Source organism: Gouania willdenowi, chromosome 18 (genome assembly GCF_900634775.1).
Source record: "Gouania willdenowi chromosome 18, fGouWil2.1, whole genome shotgun sequence".
Taxonomy (NCBI): Eukaryota; Metazoa; Chordata; class Actinopteri; order Blenniiformes; family Gobiesocidae; genus Gouania; species Gouania willdenowi.
Genome location: NC_041061.1, coordinates 7181701 through 7201222, shown reverse-complemented (window position 1 = coordinate 7201222; position 19522 = coordinate 7181701). Strand labels below are relative to the sequence as shown.

The window sequence follows — 19522 nt, the reverse complement described above, 5'->3', positions numbered from 1 at the left end:
TTCGCGTGGGGAACGAAATCCAATCAGAACCAAGTTTCTTTTTTGGATGGTTTCCAGTCATAACTAGTTTTTTTTCATTGAAAGCGGGAAAAGCCGGTAAATGACCAAATAGGAAGTAAGCTTATAGTGTTTGCAAACAAAGATGGCTCATATGGTAAATACACTGTCTGTGTATTCACAAATATTAATACCATCCAGTATCAGGTTGATCAATGCTATTTTATCTTTTTTTTTCATGTTATATTTATATACATTTATATCTGTTCACAATTTAGTCGACTAAAACCTTAATGTCATGTAGGTGACTACAACTAGACTATAACTGAAACAGTAAATAATGAATAAGTGACATTTTAGTCAAAAGCCTATGACTAAATCTAAATCCAAATTTTCTGTCCAAATTAACACCGCTGTTCAGAAATGTTTCCAACAGACATTGAAAGCAACACTGCATGTACAGTCGCAGCTCCTCATCAACAAGTTTCCAATGTCAAACTAATGAACACCATTTTTATTAAAGATACGTGTCACATAAATGACAAAATAAATGTGTTAGGTTTAAATAAAAGTCATTAAAAAAAGTGTCAGTTCTAAATAAAACTGAGAAACAAAACCTCTAACTTTACTGTTTGAATTCTTTGGTGTTCTTAATCTTTAAAAAGTAAAATTAGTACAGGTGGAACAGTTAAATGCTCAGTTATGTGCAGAAAATCAATCTACGAATGACAAATAACTCTAAAAACCTATTTTAAAGCACCTTTGGTGTAAACCAACATGTTTTTACATACGTTAGTCAAATCAAATTTGTTCCATCTCAATTGTTTGATTTATGTTATTTCTCCAAAGGAAATGTCTAAATATTTGGCTTACGTCTACACCAAGGCAATAAAGTTGTAGAAAATAATCTAATCATTTCTGTGACATATTTTACATTACAAAGTTGTTGCAAAATAATTTAGGAGAAATTAAAAGGGGTTTTTCAAACACAGATAATAGAAAAATAACGTTTCTGAGAAAAGAACGAGCTGCATCATCAGTGCTGCGTTCAAGTGTCGTAGGAATTTCTGATAAAAAGCTTTTTTGTTGAGTCGCTCGATGGTTGACTGTTGACCACATGTGACCTCAGGATCAGTTTTTTTTTTTTTTACGCATTTACATTCATTCAACAGCCTTTAACGGGAATGAATGAGTAAAAAGAAGAGGTAAAGGAAATGTCTAAGTGTTCACGGACATCGACACGAGCGACGGCAAAAAAAAGGAAAAATACTTGCTTGAGATTTTGAAATTCATCCTAGAAGATTTGTTGGCTGTTAAAATCTTTTAACGCTGGTTTTTTTTTATTTTTACACTGTTTAAAAGAAATGAAACAAAACATCATCTTAATAAAAAATGTCTTTCCCCCCCTAAAAGTTATATTTGCATTCAAAGACACGTTTCATGCAAATAGTACACGTTTTCTTTTTCTAACAGAGAAACATTTCTGTTATTGGTTTTCCTGGTTGTTTTTTAGGTTTTTTTTCCCAGTGGCATGCCACACTTGCATTGCTTTTTTGCATTCTACACTTGGCTGGCTCGCGGGCGTGATATCGTCTAGTCAGCAGGCTCGCGTTGCCTCGTGAAGGCTCCGACAGCCTCTGAATGGACTAATAGAAGCAGTGCACAAGGCTCTGTGGTGCATGCAGACAGAGGGTGGTGGTGGGGGGGGGTTAAAGGTCAACAGGGATGAGTGGAAGGGGTTTTTTTTGTTGGGGTGGGGCTATCACAGGAACTCAGGGATTAAGGTTCGACAGGGAAAAGGAAAGGAAATCAGAACCAACTCTTTTTTTTTTTCAACATTTCTTATTTTGTGCTTTTTTCTTTGCGCTTAACTTTCCCTACTTTCTTTTTTTTAATTTCTTTTTTACAAATAGTGTCATGATGCGACTCGTACTAAGAGTAGGGGATGTTTGAAGGGACTGCTGGTTGTTTGGTCGGGGGATGGTAATGGGAGAGAGGAGGAATGCGCTACATGAGGTTTACCATTGTATACACAATACAAATATACTATGGTTGCATTCAAAGAGCTAAAATGACTATTTACTGATTGTGCTAAGTCATAAACGGTTAGTTTTGTAAGTATTGCTAGTCATCACATCTGTTCCCCAGGCTGTTCCCCAATAACCTGGACTCAGTGTGTGTGTGTGTAGGGGGTGGGGGGGCGGGGGCGCGGATTGCTGCTACTGTGTAACCATTGGAGTTTTAACACAAAATATTTGCATATTTCAAGATTTTTAATCCTAATAAGTTACAAAACGCTAATTATCAAACACTAAACATATTGAAAAGGTGAGATTTATCATGGAATTGATTTTGTAAACAATTGGATTAGTCACGTTGTGTACGATTATGCTTAACTCAGAGAAAAGAGGTGAGGCTTGGTCCGAGGTCTGACCCTGGCCTCGTCAAACACACACACACACACACGCACACATGCGCGCACACACACAGAAGCTCTTAATCTAAGAATCCATCAGAGAGAAAGCCCTAACCTCCAAGTTAAACCCTCTCTGCTTTATAGGCGATCAATAAACGATATTGATGGGGAAGGAGAAACTGGTTTGAAGAGAATGAAAAGGAAGCTGAACAACTGTAGATGCAGGAAACTTGGGCTCTCAACCTTTTCAGCCCGCAACCCCCCAAAATATAGGTTCCATAGATTGGGGACCACCAATGCACCTGAAGGTGGTGGAATACAGACATGAACCTTGAAGAACAGTCATGTGGAGACAGGACCATCTATAAGGAAATAAAGGGGAGAGATTTTTGGGGTCCATCCATAAAGTCAGCAAAATGATGGTCCATTGTTCTATGAATCTGTGATAACCACTTATTTATTTATCTGAATAATATCCACTGTTATCCAGGAAGTTTATTATTCCTAATCAAATGTAATTTAAATACTAGGAACAATTAGTTTAAACTGGCAACTAATCGGCATGACCAATCGTGAATGTGAAATGGAACATAGGTGCATGGAAAAAGTGATGGAAAGGGTTAAAAAGTGCCACAAAAGTCTTGAAAGGGGAAAAAAAATGTGCAGAAAAGGTTTAGAATTTGATGAAGTGGCAGAAATGGGAGTAATGTAACAAAAATGCATTCAAAGTTGCAAAAACATGGCAAGAACAAGTGACGGAAATAGGTTAAAATATGGCAGGGGTAAAAATAAAATTGAAATTGAAAATACTCTTAGTTTCTTGAAGGAATCTGGCGACCCCCTCCCATTGTCTCACGATCCCAAATGGGGTCCTGACTCCAAGGTTGAGAACCCCCACTTTAACCAATCTGACTGATGAGCGCTGCATTACTGCCAAGGAGATCTTAGTTACGCGTATCATCGTAAAGACTTTGAGAAAAAGCGAGTCTTCTCCTGAAATCCAACCTTTGGACAAACCAAAGCTTTTCTGTCTTTTCTTTTCCAACCCCCCACTGAGACAGACCCGCACTCTCCTGCATCTCAGCTGAATTCAGCTCCAAGGGGTATGGGGGGGGGGGGGGAGGGGGGAAGGGGGGAGTTGGTGGAATAGTAATGAAGACGAGTTTTCAAATCTGAGTCACGTGATCTCAAAGCACAATGGGCTGCCTAGTTAGAGTACATGTTGGATTCCTTCTTAAAAAAAACCAAAAAAAAAAAAAACCAAACAGAAGCTTTTTCCCTGTCCCACAACGAGAATGAACAAATACAAAACATGGTAAAACTCTTGTTCAGATTGTTAAAGTATGATACAAAATTAACACGACCAATGTCTAATAATAATAATAATAATAATGATAATAATGATAAAAAACGTTAGTGACGTTAAGGTGAGATATTCAGGATTGTTAAGTTGTATTCCAAGTTATGTCTAAAAGCACAAAATAAATAAAAATATGTCAGTGGAGAGATCGCAGGTCTCAGATGAAAGAGGGTTGTCGCTCTCTCTCTCCATCACTTTCACTTCTCCATCACCTCTTACTCCTCACGAAGCTGCAGGCGGTAGCGGCTGTAGCGGATCTGGAAGAACAGCCTCTCCAGCGGCGATCGGCTCATCCCGGGTAGCCTGTAGTTCTCCGTCCGGCCTGTTCTACGGAAGCCCAGAGACTCGTACAACTTGTGCGCGGCTAGCTTGACGGCCGTCGTGCCGAGGACCACGGCGGCGTAGTTGTTTCGGACTGCGAACTCGAGGACTCGTCGGCCCAACGCCTTGGCGATGCCTTTTCCGCGGTAACGGGAATCCACCGACATGCGCCGTAGCTCGACCGTGTTGTCGTCCTCACGAGCCTGCGCCGCCACTATGCCGACCACGTGGCCGTCGAGCAACGCAACCCAAAACAGGAGCCTGACGGGACATGAAGAAGAAAAGTTTAACAAAACCAAATCTTCTGTAGTAACGCAAATGGAGACAAACAGTTGTGCTTTTACCAAAAAAAAAAAAATACAAAAAAGACAAAATCATGAAACCAGAAATGTTGAAGTGCTGACACGACAATATCCCAATAATCAAAATCCCAGTCTTGTGCGTACATTTAAAGTATTAGTCATTGCTTTACAGCAGGGGTGTCAAACTCATTTTAGTTGAAGGGCCACATACAACCCAGTTTGACTTCAAGTGGGCCAGACCAGAAAAATCCATGTTTTTGTGATGGAAAAAAGTTAAAATTCCAACAAAATCCAGAATGTTAAAGAATCGGTGAAAATCCCTTGACTTTGCAACTAATTTTCACAAAATTTGCTATGTATTTTGCCAGAATTCAGTGGGATAATTTGCAAGAATCTTCCAGCTTTTTAAAAAAATTGGAATTTAATTTCACTCTAAATAATGTAGTCTTGCAACCCCTCATCATATTTTAACTTATATGGCAATTTGCAAAAAGTCCTGTTTTTGCAGTAATTTCTACTTTGAACAAAATCTTCCTCAGGCCGGGACTAGACGACCTGACCAAACTTGGCCTTGAGTTTGACATACTTTATGTGCTTTAGAGTGAAATTCAGTCTCAATGTATACATATTATATTGTTTTATAAATCAAATTATGATCATGGTTAAAGCATTTCTAATTATTTTCCTTTTCTAGAAAGGGGTTGGGATTCTGTCCATTGGGATTTTATCATGACAACTTTACAAAAGCAACAACATTTAATACAATATTATGTAATTAGAAAAACAAATAAATTCAATACTATGCAAAAAAAAAAAAAAAAATGATCTGTAGTTTAACGTTGCAAAAAAGTTGAAAAAGGACAGAAAACACAAGAATCACACAGACAGGGTCATCAGCTGACAATGCTCCTCCACCATTGATCTAGGACCTTATTGTTTGTTTAACCTGCACATTGTATTTCTATGCAGAGTCTGTGATCATTAATGTGGTGTTGAGTTCAAGGAAAATGGAAAAAAACAAGTGTAGTAACAAAATATAAATTATCTAAACTGATTTGTTGAGAAGTTCATTTCTTATGATTGAAGTTTGAACTTAAAAATAAATAGTGCTGGGACTTTATCGCCTTAAATGCGATTAAATAAGTACAGAAAATGCTAAAAATAAAATAATGCAGTTAATCGCTTTTTTTTTCTCTCTCTAAACAGTGGAACCTTTCTCACTGCACTCGTTCCCGGTATACCTATAATACTGATGCACACACCACAACACAAGAAACAGGAGAACCCGAGGAGACGTTCCTGTGTTTTTTCATTTCAAATTGTAGTTTAAATAAAAACACCTGATGGTTATGCCATTAATTTAGATTAATCAAGATGAATTCATTATATTACATTACATAATCGAGTCCTGCATCTAAAAACTAAAAAATAAAGCTGAGGGTGTCATTGATCGAGTTATACGTTTTAGTTTGAAGGCCAGGAATTGGTTTTTAATGCAAAGTGGGAAGAGTTGAAAAACACACATGCAGACCCAATGTTCTGCTGTTTAAAAGAAAATAATGTGCTTTAAATTAAAAAAAAAGAAGAAGAAAAAAACAAACTAATATAGCATCGGTTTGTTTGTCTGAATCCAATAGAACCATTCCTTCGTACAGAGCTTTACTCCCTGACTCTCACTTTAACGCTTCCCTCTGTTTATCTTTTTCACATTCTCACACTTTTCCCCCGCGTGTGCAAACAAACACTGACATTACCATGTTGGCTCTGCTGGAGTTTAATGCTGCAGCAGGCTGAGCAAAGCTTCTGTTGGAGGATCAAAGCACTGCGATATGTGAGCTGTCTCTTTAAGAATGGAGAGAGCGAGGAAGACAGTGGTGGAAATGTGAGTTTGAGATCTGATCACAGTCGGTGCTTTTAGGTTGAAGAGTTATGAATCTTCAAAACTCGGAGCATTTGTCCAATCATGGATGACGTCACGTGGAACAAATATAAGAATCACCTGTTCCTTGTGTTCAGGTTAAAAGGGACACATTGACCTGTGAGCTCTGGGAAATCTGATGCTTCACACTCTGACACTATTAAAGTGTTGAGTTTAAAAAGCAGCAGTTTCTGTGAAAAGCCTGTATAGCAGGGGTTCTCAACATTGGGGTCAGGAACACATTTGGAGTCGCAAGACACTGGGAGGGGGTCACCAGATGCCTTCAAGAAACTAAGAATATTTTCTGAACAATTTGAGCCTGTTTTTGCTTATTTTTTATCCTTTTTCTGCAACTACACCAAACTTGCTATATTTAAACATATTTTCATCACTTTTCCTTGCCATATTTGTGCTCATTTTAATAAATTTTTGCTACATTACTCCCTTTTCTGCCACTTCTCCAACAAATGTCAATGACCTTTCAGCAAATTTTTTCCACTTTCAAGACATTTTCAGCACTTATAAACCCTTTCCGCCACTTTTCCCACCTAATGTTGCACATGTCGACCCATTATTGTCACTTTTCACCTCTTTTCACCATATTTAATGCTAATGTTTGCCAATTTAACCACAATCACAATTTGTCATGCCCATTATTTGCCACTTTAAACTATTTGTTCGAATATTAACATTATATCCATTTTTAGCTACTGTAATTTGTAACTTTTAACCAATTTCTGTGGTTTTTAAAATGCCAATTCACCACCATTTTTTTTGTTACTTTTAATCCCAAATAAATGTGATTATCACAGATTCATAGAATAACGGACCAACATTTTGCTGACTTTATGGATGGGCCCCAAAAAGCTCTCCCCTCTATTGTGTTAACATTAGCTTAAAAGTGGCAGAAAAAGTAGAAACAATTAATTTAAACAGGCAAATATTGGGCATGACAATGATGGGGCAAAATATACAACACGAGGTGGGAAAAGGGGTGATTAGGGTTTATAAGTACTGAAAATGTGGATGGAGAAGTGGCAGAAATAGGAGTAATGTGGCAAAAACGCATTAAAAGGAGAAAAAAATTGGAAAGAAAAAGTGATGAAAATAGGTTCAAATAACGCAAGTTTGGTGTAGTTGCAGAAAAAGGGTAAAAATAGGCAAAAATGGGCTGAAATTGTTCAAAAAATATTCTTAGTTATTTTAAGGCACCCCGGAAGAGGTCCTGACCCCAAGGTTGAGAACCCTTAAATTACAGGACTCCCTATCCCACAATGCAATGTTGATAAATGTCATCAAACAATGTTGATGAAAACAAACTTTCAAGTGGAAATTTCAACGTTTTCCTTTTCTTTCTGGAGTAAATTATATTCGATTTATTGATCAATGAGGCCTACACTATGATTTTACCTCATAAAAATTATTAGGGGTCACAGCGATAATAAAGAAAGGCCTTTTTTTATGGAGGATAAAATAACTTGGAACAAAATCTGAATATTTGAGTCATTTTTTTTTTACAGTCTTTTACATTTTTCAGATTTTTGCTTGTGAGAAAATGCACATAACACTGCTGCTTATGTTCAGATAATGTAACATATGTAAGTGCATCATATTTTCCATCTAACACGGAGGTAAAAAGGTTTCCTGCTTTGGGTTTCGGCTCATTATTAAAGGGTGAAGGGTGAGGAGCCTGAAAGGATCCATTAGAGATGGCTGGGCGTACACACACACACACACACACACACACACACACACACACACACACACACACACACACACACACACACACACACACACACACACACACACACACACACACACACACACACACACACACACACACACACACACACACACACACACACACACACACACAAGAGGGAGGGGTGAAGAGTCCTCCATTATTAGAGGAGGGGGGAGGGAAACTGAAGATACACGTGTTGAGCTGAACTCAGAGATCTGGAAATCACGAGTAACAAACCTCACGTAAGTGAATAAAATCCCTGCCCCTCAGATCAGATTTCTTCAAGTTAATCTGCTTCGTGCACCGATGTGGAAGTGTTGGGTCCTGGCTACACACACACACACACACGCACACTCACTTACACACACAGGAACACATTTTATGGTGCTAACAAGATCAAGATCTTTCCCATCAGAAGAAACCTTGACGGTTAATTGTAACGACTTCAGTCTAGATGCATTTGTCTGCAATGTGAAAGCAGATCCTGCACTTTCAACATAATCTGTATGATACTAAATCCATCCATCCAATCATTTACCGGTACATGGAGAAATCATGAAGTTGTCGTCTGTTTTTAACTTGACTTGGTGAATCGATACGCATAACCCCGAGCATTATTAGCGCGTTGCAATTTTTTTCATAATTTTTTTTTTTACTTTCAAAAACCCATTACTTGTATTTATTTAAGCGTGGGAATGCTCATCATCCTAATCATATTTTAAAAAGATTTATTGTTTTACCTTTATTTAGTATAGTTTCAAACACTTTCCACCAACTAAACATGTTCAAAATCTGGTTTCTTGCCTATATATACTGTACATGCCAGAAGACTGGTATGAATTCCCTCTATAGTTAAAAAGAAGCATTTCCACTGAATTTTGACGGTTTCAGTTTTATTCCTGCATGAACCAAATAAATAAAAACCCTATTAATTCAAAAAGGTGAGATAGAAATATCAGATTTCTTTCATAGCGACACCCAATGACCAGCATTCAATGACCTCATGTGTTGCACAAAACACACACTCACACTCATGCAGACACGCCCTGCTTCAGAGGCCAAAGTGCATGCTGGGAGTATGGATCTGCCTGTCACACACGTCAGCAGTTTTCTCCTCTGCAGGGGTCTCAGCAGAGATGGTGACACACACACGCACACACGCTCACACGCACACACACACACGATAGATGCATTATTTATCATACAGAAGCTGTGCCGAGCTGAGAGTGGTCACACTGTACGGAGACGACCATCCTTCCTCTGTGTGTGTGTGTGCGCGCGCGTGTGTGTCTCCATTAGCTGCACTTTAAAGTCGTATACACCCATCAGTGTGTTCACCGGCACGTTCCTGCTGTGCTCTGCACTGTAACACAATCCTTTTATCTCCAACCACAGGGTCAAAGGTCATCACGATGAGCTTCACAGGAAGCAGCAATTATTGCTCTGTCCATCATCATCATCAAGAGTATTGGCTACAAATGAATGAGCTCCTGCTACATTAATGCAAATGTAAATATTTAACATAACTTATCCCAACGACCTCAATAAATGGGGCATTCAGCTGAATTTATCCACTTTAAGGCCTTTTATATATCGTATGTTTTATTTTTCACAACTAAAGACACTGATCTGACCACAATTAGGCCAATATTTGGTCACACTTTATTTGAAGTTTTATACAAAACGCTGACATTACGCTGTCATTATGTGTCAATAGCATGAAAAAGGTGTCAGGAAGGTTGTCATTAAGTGTTGTTTACTAAATTACAACACCTTTGGAGCTATGTTAGCATTTTTTGGGTTAGGTGGAGGGATCTAGTGGGGTTAAGTAGGGTTTAGGTTAGGGGTTAGGGTAACGAAGGGTTAGGGTTTGGGCAGGGGTCTGCAACCTTTACTCTCAAAAGAGCCATTTGGCCTTATCTCACAAAAAAAAAAAATATATATATATATATAAATCAGTGACTGGACAGTGGCAGCACACAGCAATCACATAAACTGTCATAGCGGCAAAAGGCAAGCACTTGACAACCCAGTGCTCCAGCAGGCAGCACACACACAAAAATCCATCCATTCATCCATCCATCCATCGTCAGACCCGCTTTGTCAGCACACAAACAAACACGTAACAAATATGTCCTCACTCTCTTCCGTATTACTCCCACATCATTCATTTATTTCACTTCTCTCTTTTTCCCAAGCGATGGCTGCACACCTGACTGCTCTATGTTTTACCTGCGCATACATTCTCACATCTACAAGTTCACACATGATACATCCATACCGGTGAGCGGCACCACATGTTTTTATGTAGCGCATTTAGCACAGGTTGTGGGATCATGTGATTATGAGTTATTTTGAATTATTATTAATTACGTTTCCAGGGGGGTTTGCTTGAGGATTTCCTTTGGAAAATGCATTTTTCTGACAGAAGTGTTGTTTTTGTCTATGGAGGCTGATGTATTCTGTCCAATAAGCGGCCGACTGTTTTGCCTGTGTAACATTGTTCAGAAAGTTTGATGGCAAAAAGGATGTGTGAAAGCGACAATGTTGCAGATTCACCACCTGAACCGCATCGAGTTGACTGGACTATATGTGTGAAAGTACCCTTAAATGACAGTATTATTTGTGCTAATGACAGGTGTCATGTCATAATAATGACAGAGTAATGTCAGTCTTATGCATAAAACTTCAAGTAAAGTGTCACCCAATAAAGTTTAAAACAAATCCAAAACTATTCACTTCAGATTTTTCAGTGCAGGCTCCACCAGGCTTTTAGTGTTCATAAGTCTTTAATAAATATGCAATCAATGATTGTCATTTACATGACAAATACAATAATTATAGTAAGATTTGTTTATTATACTTGAGACAATTTATTTTGATCGATAAAGACATAGTTTCGGCCTCATAGATCAATAAAAAAAGATGTAAAATGTTGAAATTGCGTTAAGCGTTTCCATTGCGCTTTTGTGATACATTTCAATATCGAAATACCTGAAAAACCTCCTCATTGAGTAAAAACATTTTTGCGATATTTGAGTGTTTTTTCGAAATTGAAGCGTTTTCATTTCCAGATTTTATTGCGCTATTTGGGGTTTGCGCATTCCCAAGGGTAATGGAAACACAGCTAGTTAAAAAAGGTTTGCGCTTTGCATTGTGGGATGTGAAGTCCTGTAGACAGATGCATAGACGTGTTTGTAGTTCATTCGTACTGCGATTTCTTGTACCAAAGTGACTTCCCAACACATTTCCAGTGTTTTCATGGACTGAAAGTTGTGGCAAAAATAATGCCAGATTTTTAATGGGGGTTTACAAGGAAAGACACAAATTGTGGTGAAATGTAATGTCTTGTTGGGTGAGGTGATATTACGGGGAATACCGGGAACAAACCAGAACAAAAATGGTATTGGAAGTGCTAAATCAGGGGTTTGTATTTCAAGGTTTAAAAGACAGTTGTGCGCGGCTGCAACCTAATTATTTTGTAAAGGCTTTTTGTTGTTTAGTTAACGTATCAGACACTTTACTTTAAAAAAAAAAACACAAAAAAACAAACCAAATACAATTCTTTACATTGAACCCCATTGGTTCCGGTCAGGAACTTCGTTAGAAATAAAGTTTCTAACACATTTAAGTTCAACAGGTTTTTCCTCTTTGGGTTAGATTATGATGGATGAGTTGGTGTTAGCATGTGTGTAATCATTAGCATTGTCAAAGCGCACTGGATCCTGACTCCCTGTAATCCATCCCAGTCCTGCAGGGATAATGGGAATGCTAAATTGCATTTATGAATACGGTGGATTAACAAACCGGGGGGCAATGTCAGAATGAGACTCAATGGGAGGCAATTGATCGACTTAGCTCGCTTTGTGCACAGGCCATGTGGTTTAAGCTAACAGCAGCTATATAAATCAAAGAAGTGACAAAGACTTTAGGAATGTGTAAAATTCCTCAATTTAGAACTCGCAATAAAAAAAAAAAAAAAGATTTATATATTGTATGAAGTCTAAAAAAGGCATTGCTACATTTCAAACAAAATATATATATTTTGTTTCCATGAGACAATGTATGTTGTTCTAATGTTGATTCTTAAATAGAAAATATATATATATATATATATATATATATATATTTTTTTTTTTTCTTTTTAAACTTTATTAAGGTTTTCCTGCAATTACACATTTATTATTTGTAAGTGATGTCCTGAATAAAAATTACAAGCCATAACAGTTCAAAACACCTTTTAACCGGATTCCCGTATCGACTGAAAGATAAAGATAGCACAATTATTGACTATTATTATTACTGACTACTTTGCTTTCACATAAAAGGTCAATAGCACATTTTTCAATTGGAAGTTCAACTCTCAGAGTGTAATTTCTTTCTTTGGTGTAAAAAAAAAAAAAAAAATGACAGGAAATGCATGGATTATTACTGTAAATATAACTTTAGAACACAAAAAGAGTAATTTGTGGCTGCTCGCGGACACTAAGAATGACACAACTGGTAGAGAATAAATGGTTTGATTAAGATTTTCTTTCATCCACATTCACCCTCATAAATTCTCAGCAATAACCTGCTTTACTCAGGGTTTTCTATAATCATTATCAATTTTTCACATTAAAACCTGACATTTACCAAAGACCCAACATTCCGCATTGCACAGATTGTTCCTGATACAGTTGGAGTTAAATTTTCACAGTTATAATGGAGCTGAAAAGAGAAAAAAGATGAAAGTTGAAAATTGACTTAACATTGTAAATTCACCTAATTTCAAAATTACTTTTAGTCATTTTATATTGAAGGCAATTACCTGGAGGTACATTTAAGTTTGAACTTCTTCCCTTTTTTTTTAAACATGTAATATCATTTTTGTACAGTTTTTTCTTTCCAATATTTCCTATTATTTGTTTGCACTGAACTGAAGTGTCTGCTGATCGTTTTGATGTGTCCTTATGGACATTTCCTGAAAAAATAAAAATTTAACATATTAATGTTAAGACATGTTGAAAACCAAACCAAACGGTAAAAACAGAAGTTTTTGCGTGCAGAAGGAAACATCAAAGCAATAAGCAGATGCCTCTGAAGAAGACTGGCAGTTGACAGTCGAAACATGTCAGGAAGGAAATTTCCTGAAAAACTGATGCCTGAATAAATGAAACCTTAACAAATTATAATCTGATGAATAAAAACAAATCATCTGAATGGATGAATAACTGAAAGAAAAAAAAAGAGAAATCAGCATTAATCTCCTGATTTGGTTATACTTCATGTAAATCAACCAAAGATTTTTGGCAATCAGAACCAAATTCTGTTCATGAACAAGGTGGTGGTGGTGGTGGAGCATATTCAGCTGACAAACATCCATCCTCTGTGTCACAGCTTGGTTTCCCCCTTCCCCTTACCTGTGGGTTTCATGTAATAAGCCTCTATGTCAGCCATGTCCGTGTGCAGCGCACAGTCCAGATAACTGTGGATAACTTTTCTGCTATAGTAGAACCGCGCGCCCATGAGAATGAGAGGCGCACAGCAGGTCAGCGTGACGGATTTGGTCACGTAAAAGCACATTACTATAGAGAAATGGAAGAAAAATAAACGAAACCTGTCAGAAAAGAGAACCACATGTTTGATTTGGGCAGAAGTGACACAGACACAGAAGAGAAGACAGAGAACAAGATTAACATTCAATAAGGTATGTAAGTATTACTAAATCTTTCCTTGAAGAAGCTTCACCTCTTCATCAAAAGACATCATCAATTCTGATTTATGAAAGGAATGAAAGAAGATTCTTGGTTTAGAGGTGAATATTTTTCAAAGAAAGTCTAATCGCAGAATTACGAAGACCTGGATCACTGAGTTCCTTCAACCAATATGACAATTGTCAGCATCATTTGGAGAAACTGCTGCATCAGTAAAGCAGAGAAGAGGATACATTAACAAGTTTGTATTCTGGCGGGGCTTTAAGTGAGACTTCATCAGTGATGACAGCTTTAAACCCATGTAAGACAGGAACCGATTGTAGGACGGATCATCTACAACCTTTGTGAGACATGAATGTTTGCTCACTCCACAGTCAGATAAAGTTACAGATAGAGGTCCGACTATGTCACTTTGTTCTGGTTTAGGATAACTGTAAGAAAAATATAGGCCCTTTTTATTGCCCTTGATGACGTCTTTCAAGTTCATAAGAAGCATTGATCTGCTTTTTTGTTTGAAACAATTTGTGTTGCTTGGTGTGTTTTACTTGTTTTTATCAGACTTTTCTTTCTAAATACTTTCAAAACATTTATTAACTCCGCCAAGGAGGTACAATAATAAATGCTTTTCATAAAGGTGTTTGTCTGTTGGCAGAATTACGTCACAAGTACCAAAGATAGACCTTAGACTTAGGCCATTGAAGATCAGTTTGAAAAGTCAAAACATCCCTATTTCTCATCATTGGAGAAACTTCAAAAATTCATATCTCGATCCATAATTGACTGATCTTTATGATTTTTTAGTCAGTTATGTTTGGTTGTTCCTTAATTACCACCACGAAGTTTCATCGAGATTTGATCCGGATTGTGCAATTCATCGCAGTTTTTCAAAAAACTAAAATAAATGGGGTTGTCCATACATTTGGACCTACTGTATGTTTATTAATGGGAATGGAAATATCTTACAGGCCTTTAAAGTGTTAATGATCATGGTATCATTATCAGGAACATTGATCTAGATAACTGCCAATATCTGACTAAGAGGAGATTTGGCGCTAGTCGAAGGTTTACAGTATAACAGTAATTTTGCCTTTAAAGTGAATATTGATAAACAATGTTATCTAGAATAGCTCAATGAAAAATGTTGATCAGTGACGACAAATTAAAAAGCCCTCGTAGCTAAAAGTATGATCACGTCTCAGTGATAGACCTAAATACTTTGATGTGGATAAGAAAAGCTTGTATATACTGTAGCTAAGATTTCTCTGAGAAATTTCAATGTTCTGTTGAAGATTCCGCAGAACAGTTGCACGGCTTATATGTTTGGTTATTTTGACCTGTGGTATAGGGAAAGAAGGGGGAGGGAAACAGCACTTGTGAGAGTGTGGACGCTTTGGGGGGTTGGGATGATTTCTTTTGGGGAAAATGTGCGGGAAAACATCTAAAAGGACTACAGTGACAAAAAAAAAATCAAATAAAATCTTAATTGCTTTTATCACAATGTAACATTGGCTTGTTTGCATTAAGACAAGTTGGCAAATTTAACAATAGACTGAGAAACAATATGTATCCCTTTGATGTGAATATGCATTCCTTTGATGTGAATATGCATTCCTTTGATGTGACTCTGTATTCCTTTGATGTGAATCACCAACTTTTATGCTCTTAGTGTAAAACAACAATCAATAGTAGGCCAGAAATGTAGGCATTTTCAATTGTTAAAAACTAGTTTTGGAAGAAATATTAATAGTAGCTGGATAACTAATACTATGACAAAATTAAAAGAGAAAAATGCTCTCATGTAGCATATAGTTTCGTCAAAAAGCTGTTCACATTGAGGAAGAAGTTAGACATGGGGCTAAGTGAATCATTAGAGAATAAAAATGAGCTAATTAGTTATCTATTAAATGCCTTTAATGATGATTTCAATGACTAGATTTAGATGAAAACTAAATGAAATTTTCATGAAACAACAGAAATTGAGGTTGGATCAAAAATAATTCATTAAAAATGAATTTAAGTGTCTAATCAGTTTATGCACTGATCCAGACAATGAATCACAAGTTTTTTTGAACTGACTCAGGAGTTCTGAATGTGGAGAACATGCTTATTGCCCTGCAACAGATTTGAATCTATATGTGCATGTGTTGGATAATACACAGAAAACATCAAAGTCATGTTGATGCTGACAAGGTTTCCCAAACAAATTCATCCATGATGCAGAAAACAGAAAGTGTATAATCAATAGCAGGGACATCAAACTCATTTTAGTTCAGGGGCCAAATACGGAACAGTTTGATCTAAAGTGGGCCACAGATTTTATGCAAAAAAAACTAGTAATTTCAACAATATTGTGCCCTAGTTGGCACTTCTATGTACACATAAAATACAAAATATGTAAGAAACCAAGAATACCCATGCAATAAGTGACAGATATCAGTCCCAACAGGTTCTTCACTATGTCAAAAATTGAGTAAAATTGAAGAATTATGTAAGAATTTTGAGTTTTTTCAACTGTTCAACATTAGAAATGACTGCAATCATGCGATATAAGTTGGGCTGGGCGATATGGACCAAAACTTGTATTTCAATATTTTTTCTGAAAATGGTGATATATGATATGAATCATGATATTTTTACCTCAATAAAGTCTTACTAGAAATACAATTCTGGTTTATATATATATATATATATATATATATATATATATACAGTATATATAATTTCTACGGTGATATCGGTGATATTTATAGCAATCCGTTCAGGAAATTAAATATATATATGAAAGTTTGAGTATATATAAGAAAAGTTTGAATATATATATATATATATGAAAGACTTAATATATGAAAAACAACACACACAACGACCGACAGACAGATTTTTACTTTGCTACGTTTGATTAAAAATGATCTTGTATCATGTTTTCCATCTCACACCAATGGCAGAGGCTTAATTTGTGTCAATGACGTTTCGTTAAAGTTATTGATGCTAGAAGTCAGAATCTGTGAATATCTGCCAACTTTACCTAACAGTGTTACGGTTCAATCAGTATCCAGAAAAACTGGTAACTGGGCGGATTTTTGCTCCCGGTCCCGACATAAAAAAAAGCAACGCATAAGTCACATTACTGGTGAATTGAAATGTTATTAATACATAAATAAATCAAAACCAAAAAATGGATGTTACGTAAAACATCCATTTTTTAGAACCAGAGATGATGTAAACCTACTGGTGCTACTCGTTTCTTCTGATCAACTTCCGTGTGCGTTGACGGCTGCTGTTAGCGGTATTCATAACGTGCAAAATAAAAATAAAAAAAATGTACTCCCCATAAAAAAGCTGCAATTGTTTTTGCAAAAGTGTTAAACGGTAGAAGTTCTAACATCTATTGCTCCTCACACCAGCCTCACAGTTGATAGTCAGTCACCAGTTTATTTGGATACTATTTGGACTGTAACACTGTTCGGTAAAGTTGGCAGATATTCACAGATTCTGACTTCTAGCATCAATTACTTTAACGAAACGTGCTGAAACATCCATACACTGAATGAAAACAGGAGCAGGACCAAAATAATATATAATTTCCTGAACGGCTTGCCATAGATATTGTCATTTTCTAGATTGCAAAAAGAGAAAACTTAATGTATCATGAATCTCGATTTATTGCTCAGTCCTAGATATAAGAACCGTTTCATTAAAACAATAACTCATGTTTTGTCTTTCATTTTTACTTTTTTCCTGCAGGCCGATTTGGATGCTCCAAAGGGCCGTATTTGGCCCCCGGGCCAAGAGTTTGACACGTGTGATACAGGCACAATAAGGGATTGTTGGAAAGTCAGGAGTGGACTTACCGGTCAGAAGGGCGTAAAGGAGCTGAGTCTTGGGCTGCTGTCTGAGTCCTCTAAACGCAGTGTTTGGAATCCTCTCCATTATTCCTTCATAAAAAATCCGTCGAACCTCGTCCTGATCCGCGCGCTCGAACTCGCGGATGAAAACGGCGTCTTTGCGCACATCCTTGGCCTCGGCCACGGCGCACAGAGCCGGGCTGGAGGAGGAAGATGAGGAGGAGGAGGAGGAGGAGGCAGCGCTCCACATGATCGACTCTTTTTTGGTCCCAGGTATAGCATCGTGTTCGTCCGCGACTATTTTAGTTTCACAAACCATTTTGGGAGACGAAAAATGCATGCAAGTGGCCACAAAACCAACACCCCTGTCCAAGAAAGCAGTCGAAAAAATGATGCTCGGGCGTCGGAAGCCGACGAGGCGATGAAAAGGGAAAAAAAGAAAGACGGGGAGAGGGGAGCTGTAGCTGCAACCCTGCGCGTCTGACCACCAGGACCTGCCGGTTGGATTCAGGCGGTATTTATAGGCCAAGCAGGGCGGGTTTGGACTGGGGTTCAGGGTTGGGTGCTCGATCAGTCCCGGGCGCACAGATTGGTGAGATGCTGATGGAGGAGGAGGAGGAGGAGGAGGAGGAGGAGGGAGGTGCGCACTCTCCGCCGGTCTCTCCGCATCTGAGGAGGGCTCGTGTGTATTTTCAGAAAAGTGGGTCCAAGTGGAGGAGGGGAGGGGGTGTGATGGTGATGGTGAGATTGCGTAGCGAGGCTGTTTCTGCATCCATAACGTTATCACAGGAAGGAGGATCCCCCGGATTGGAGATGATCTTGGTCAGATGGATGCAGTGCGCGCTGCACAAAGGCGCAATTGTACCACTGCATTCTCATTTAAAATAAATACATTAAAAAATCAAGCTTTTTTCTTATTTTCTTGTGAAAGTCAGTTTTTTTTGGTTTGTTTGATGCATAATAAAAATGTAATTAAAAAAAAAAAAAAAAAAAAGAAAGAATCCGACACATTACCAATACAATGTTACCGATCACCCTCTCCTTGCACAATGCGCGCGCGCACACACACACGAACACTCGGCAGCTGTGCAGCACTGCAGTGATTCCTCATGGCTTCCTTTCCCTCTCTGTCTCCTTTTTTTTTTTTACATTCTTCTTATCAGCAGCGCACATTCCGCCTTTTTTAAACGTCCACTGCGCACCAACAACGAGGCACAAAAGCGGCTTTTTACGCACGACCGCGCGCCTCTCTGGTAATGATCCCTCTTTATCCGATCTTTTGTTATCCTCAACATCCCTTTATTTTGATCACGATCGGCTTCATTAGTAATAGGAAACAAGGTTATATTTTGTGTCAGAGATATTTAAACTCAATTTACGCTTTTCTTTTAAACGAATTTAAATAAAAATGCACTATAATGGTATTTTAAATCAATTTGAATCAAAGTTTTTAATTAAATGGACATTATTTTTTAAAGAAGCCGTCACAGCATCTGCATTTAAAGAATAACTAGTTTGAACTGGCTCATCAGCACCTGCTATAGATGAGTTTGCATCCACCCCCACTGTCCCCATCTTCCTCCTCCTCCTCCTCCTCCTCATCCTCTTTAAGGTATCCCTCACAAAGCAGTTGTGGGTGGAAGAAGAAGAAGAAGAAGGAGGAGTAGCAGGAGGGATGAGAACAGTGCACACCACAGGCTCATCATTTTCTTCTGAGAAGATAATTCCAAAGGAGAATATTTCAAAGTGCCAGCGACACTCTGCAGCAGCTCCATGCTCTGTTATGAGCATGCGCAGTTGGACAACGTTCCAAAAAACGAAATTCAATCATTATTATTATGATATATTTCTAAAAAAGTGTTTTAAGTTTTTGTTGCCGTTTTGTGTCTTTTTGGTATAATTTTTGAGGGGTTTTAGTATATT

At 37.7% G+C, this 19522-nt stretch overlaps 1 protein-coding gene across 1 annotated transcript; it reads right to left on the bottom strand.

The window, feature by feature from the left end:
- Positions 1 to 3719: 3719 nt before the first annotated feature.
- nat8l (N-acetyltransferase 8-like) lies at positions 3720 to 18389 on the bottom strand. The gene is made up of 4 exons (XM_028474930.1): positions 17606 to 18389; positions 13461 to 13625; positions 9397 to 9406; positions 3720 to 4355 (listed from the first exon to the last, which is right to left on the bottom strand). The coding sequence occupies exons 1-4, from the start codon at positions 18369 to 18371 to the stop codon at positions 3989 to 3991; spliced, it is 1308 nt and encodes a 435-aa protein (XP_028330731.1). The 5' UTR covers positions 18372 to 18389; the 3' UTR covers positions 3720 to 3988.
- Positions 18390 to 19522: the final 1133 nt, after the last annotated feature.

Excerpts from the sequence above, each read along its gene's own strand:
- nat8l (XM_028474930.1), bottom strand. The coding sequence starts at position 18,371 with ATGCAGAAACAGCCTCGCTACGCAATCTCACCATCACCATCACACCCC. Across the intron at positions 13,626-17,605 it reads CCTTTACGCCCTTCTGACCG|TAATGTGCTTTTACGTGACC; the intron begins GTAAGTCCACTC and ends ATTTCTCTATAG.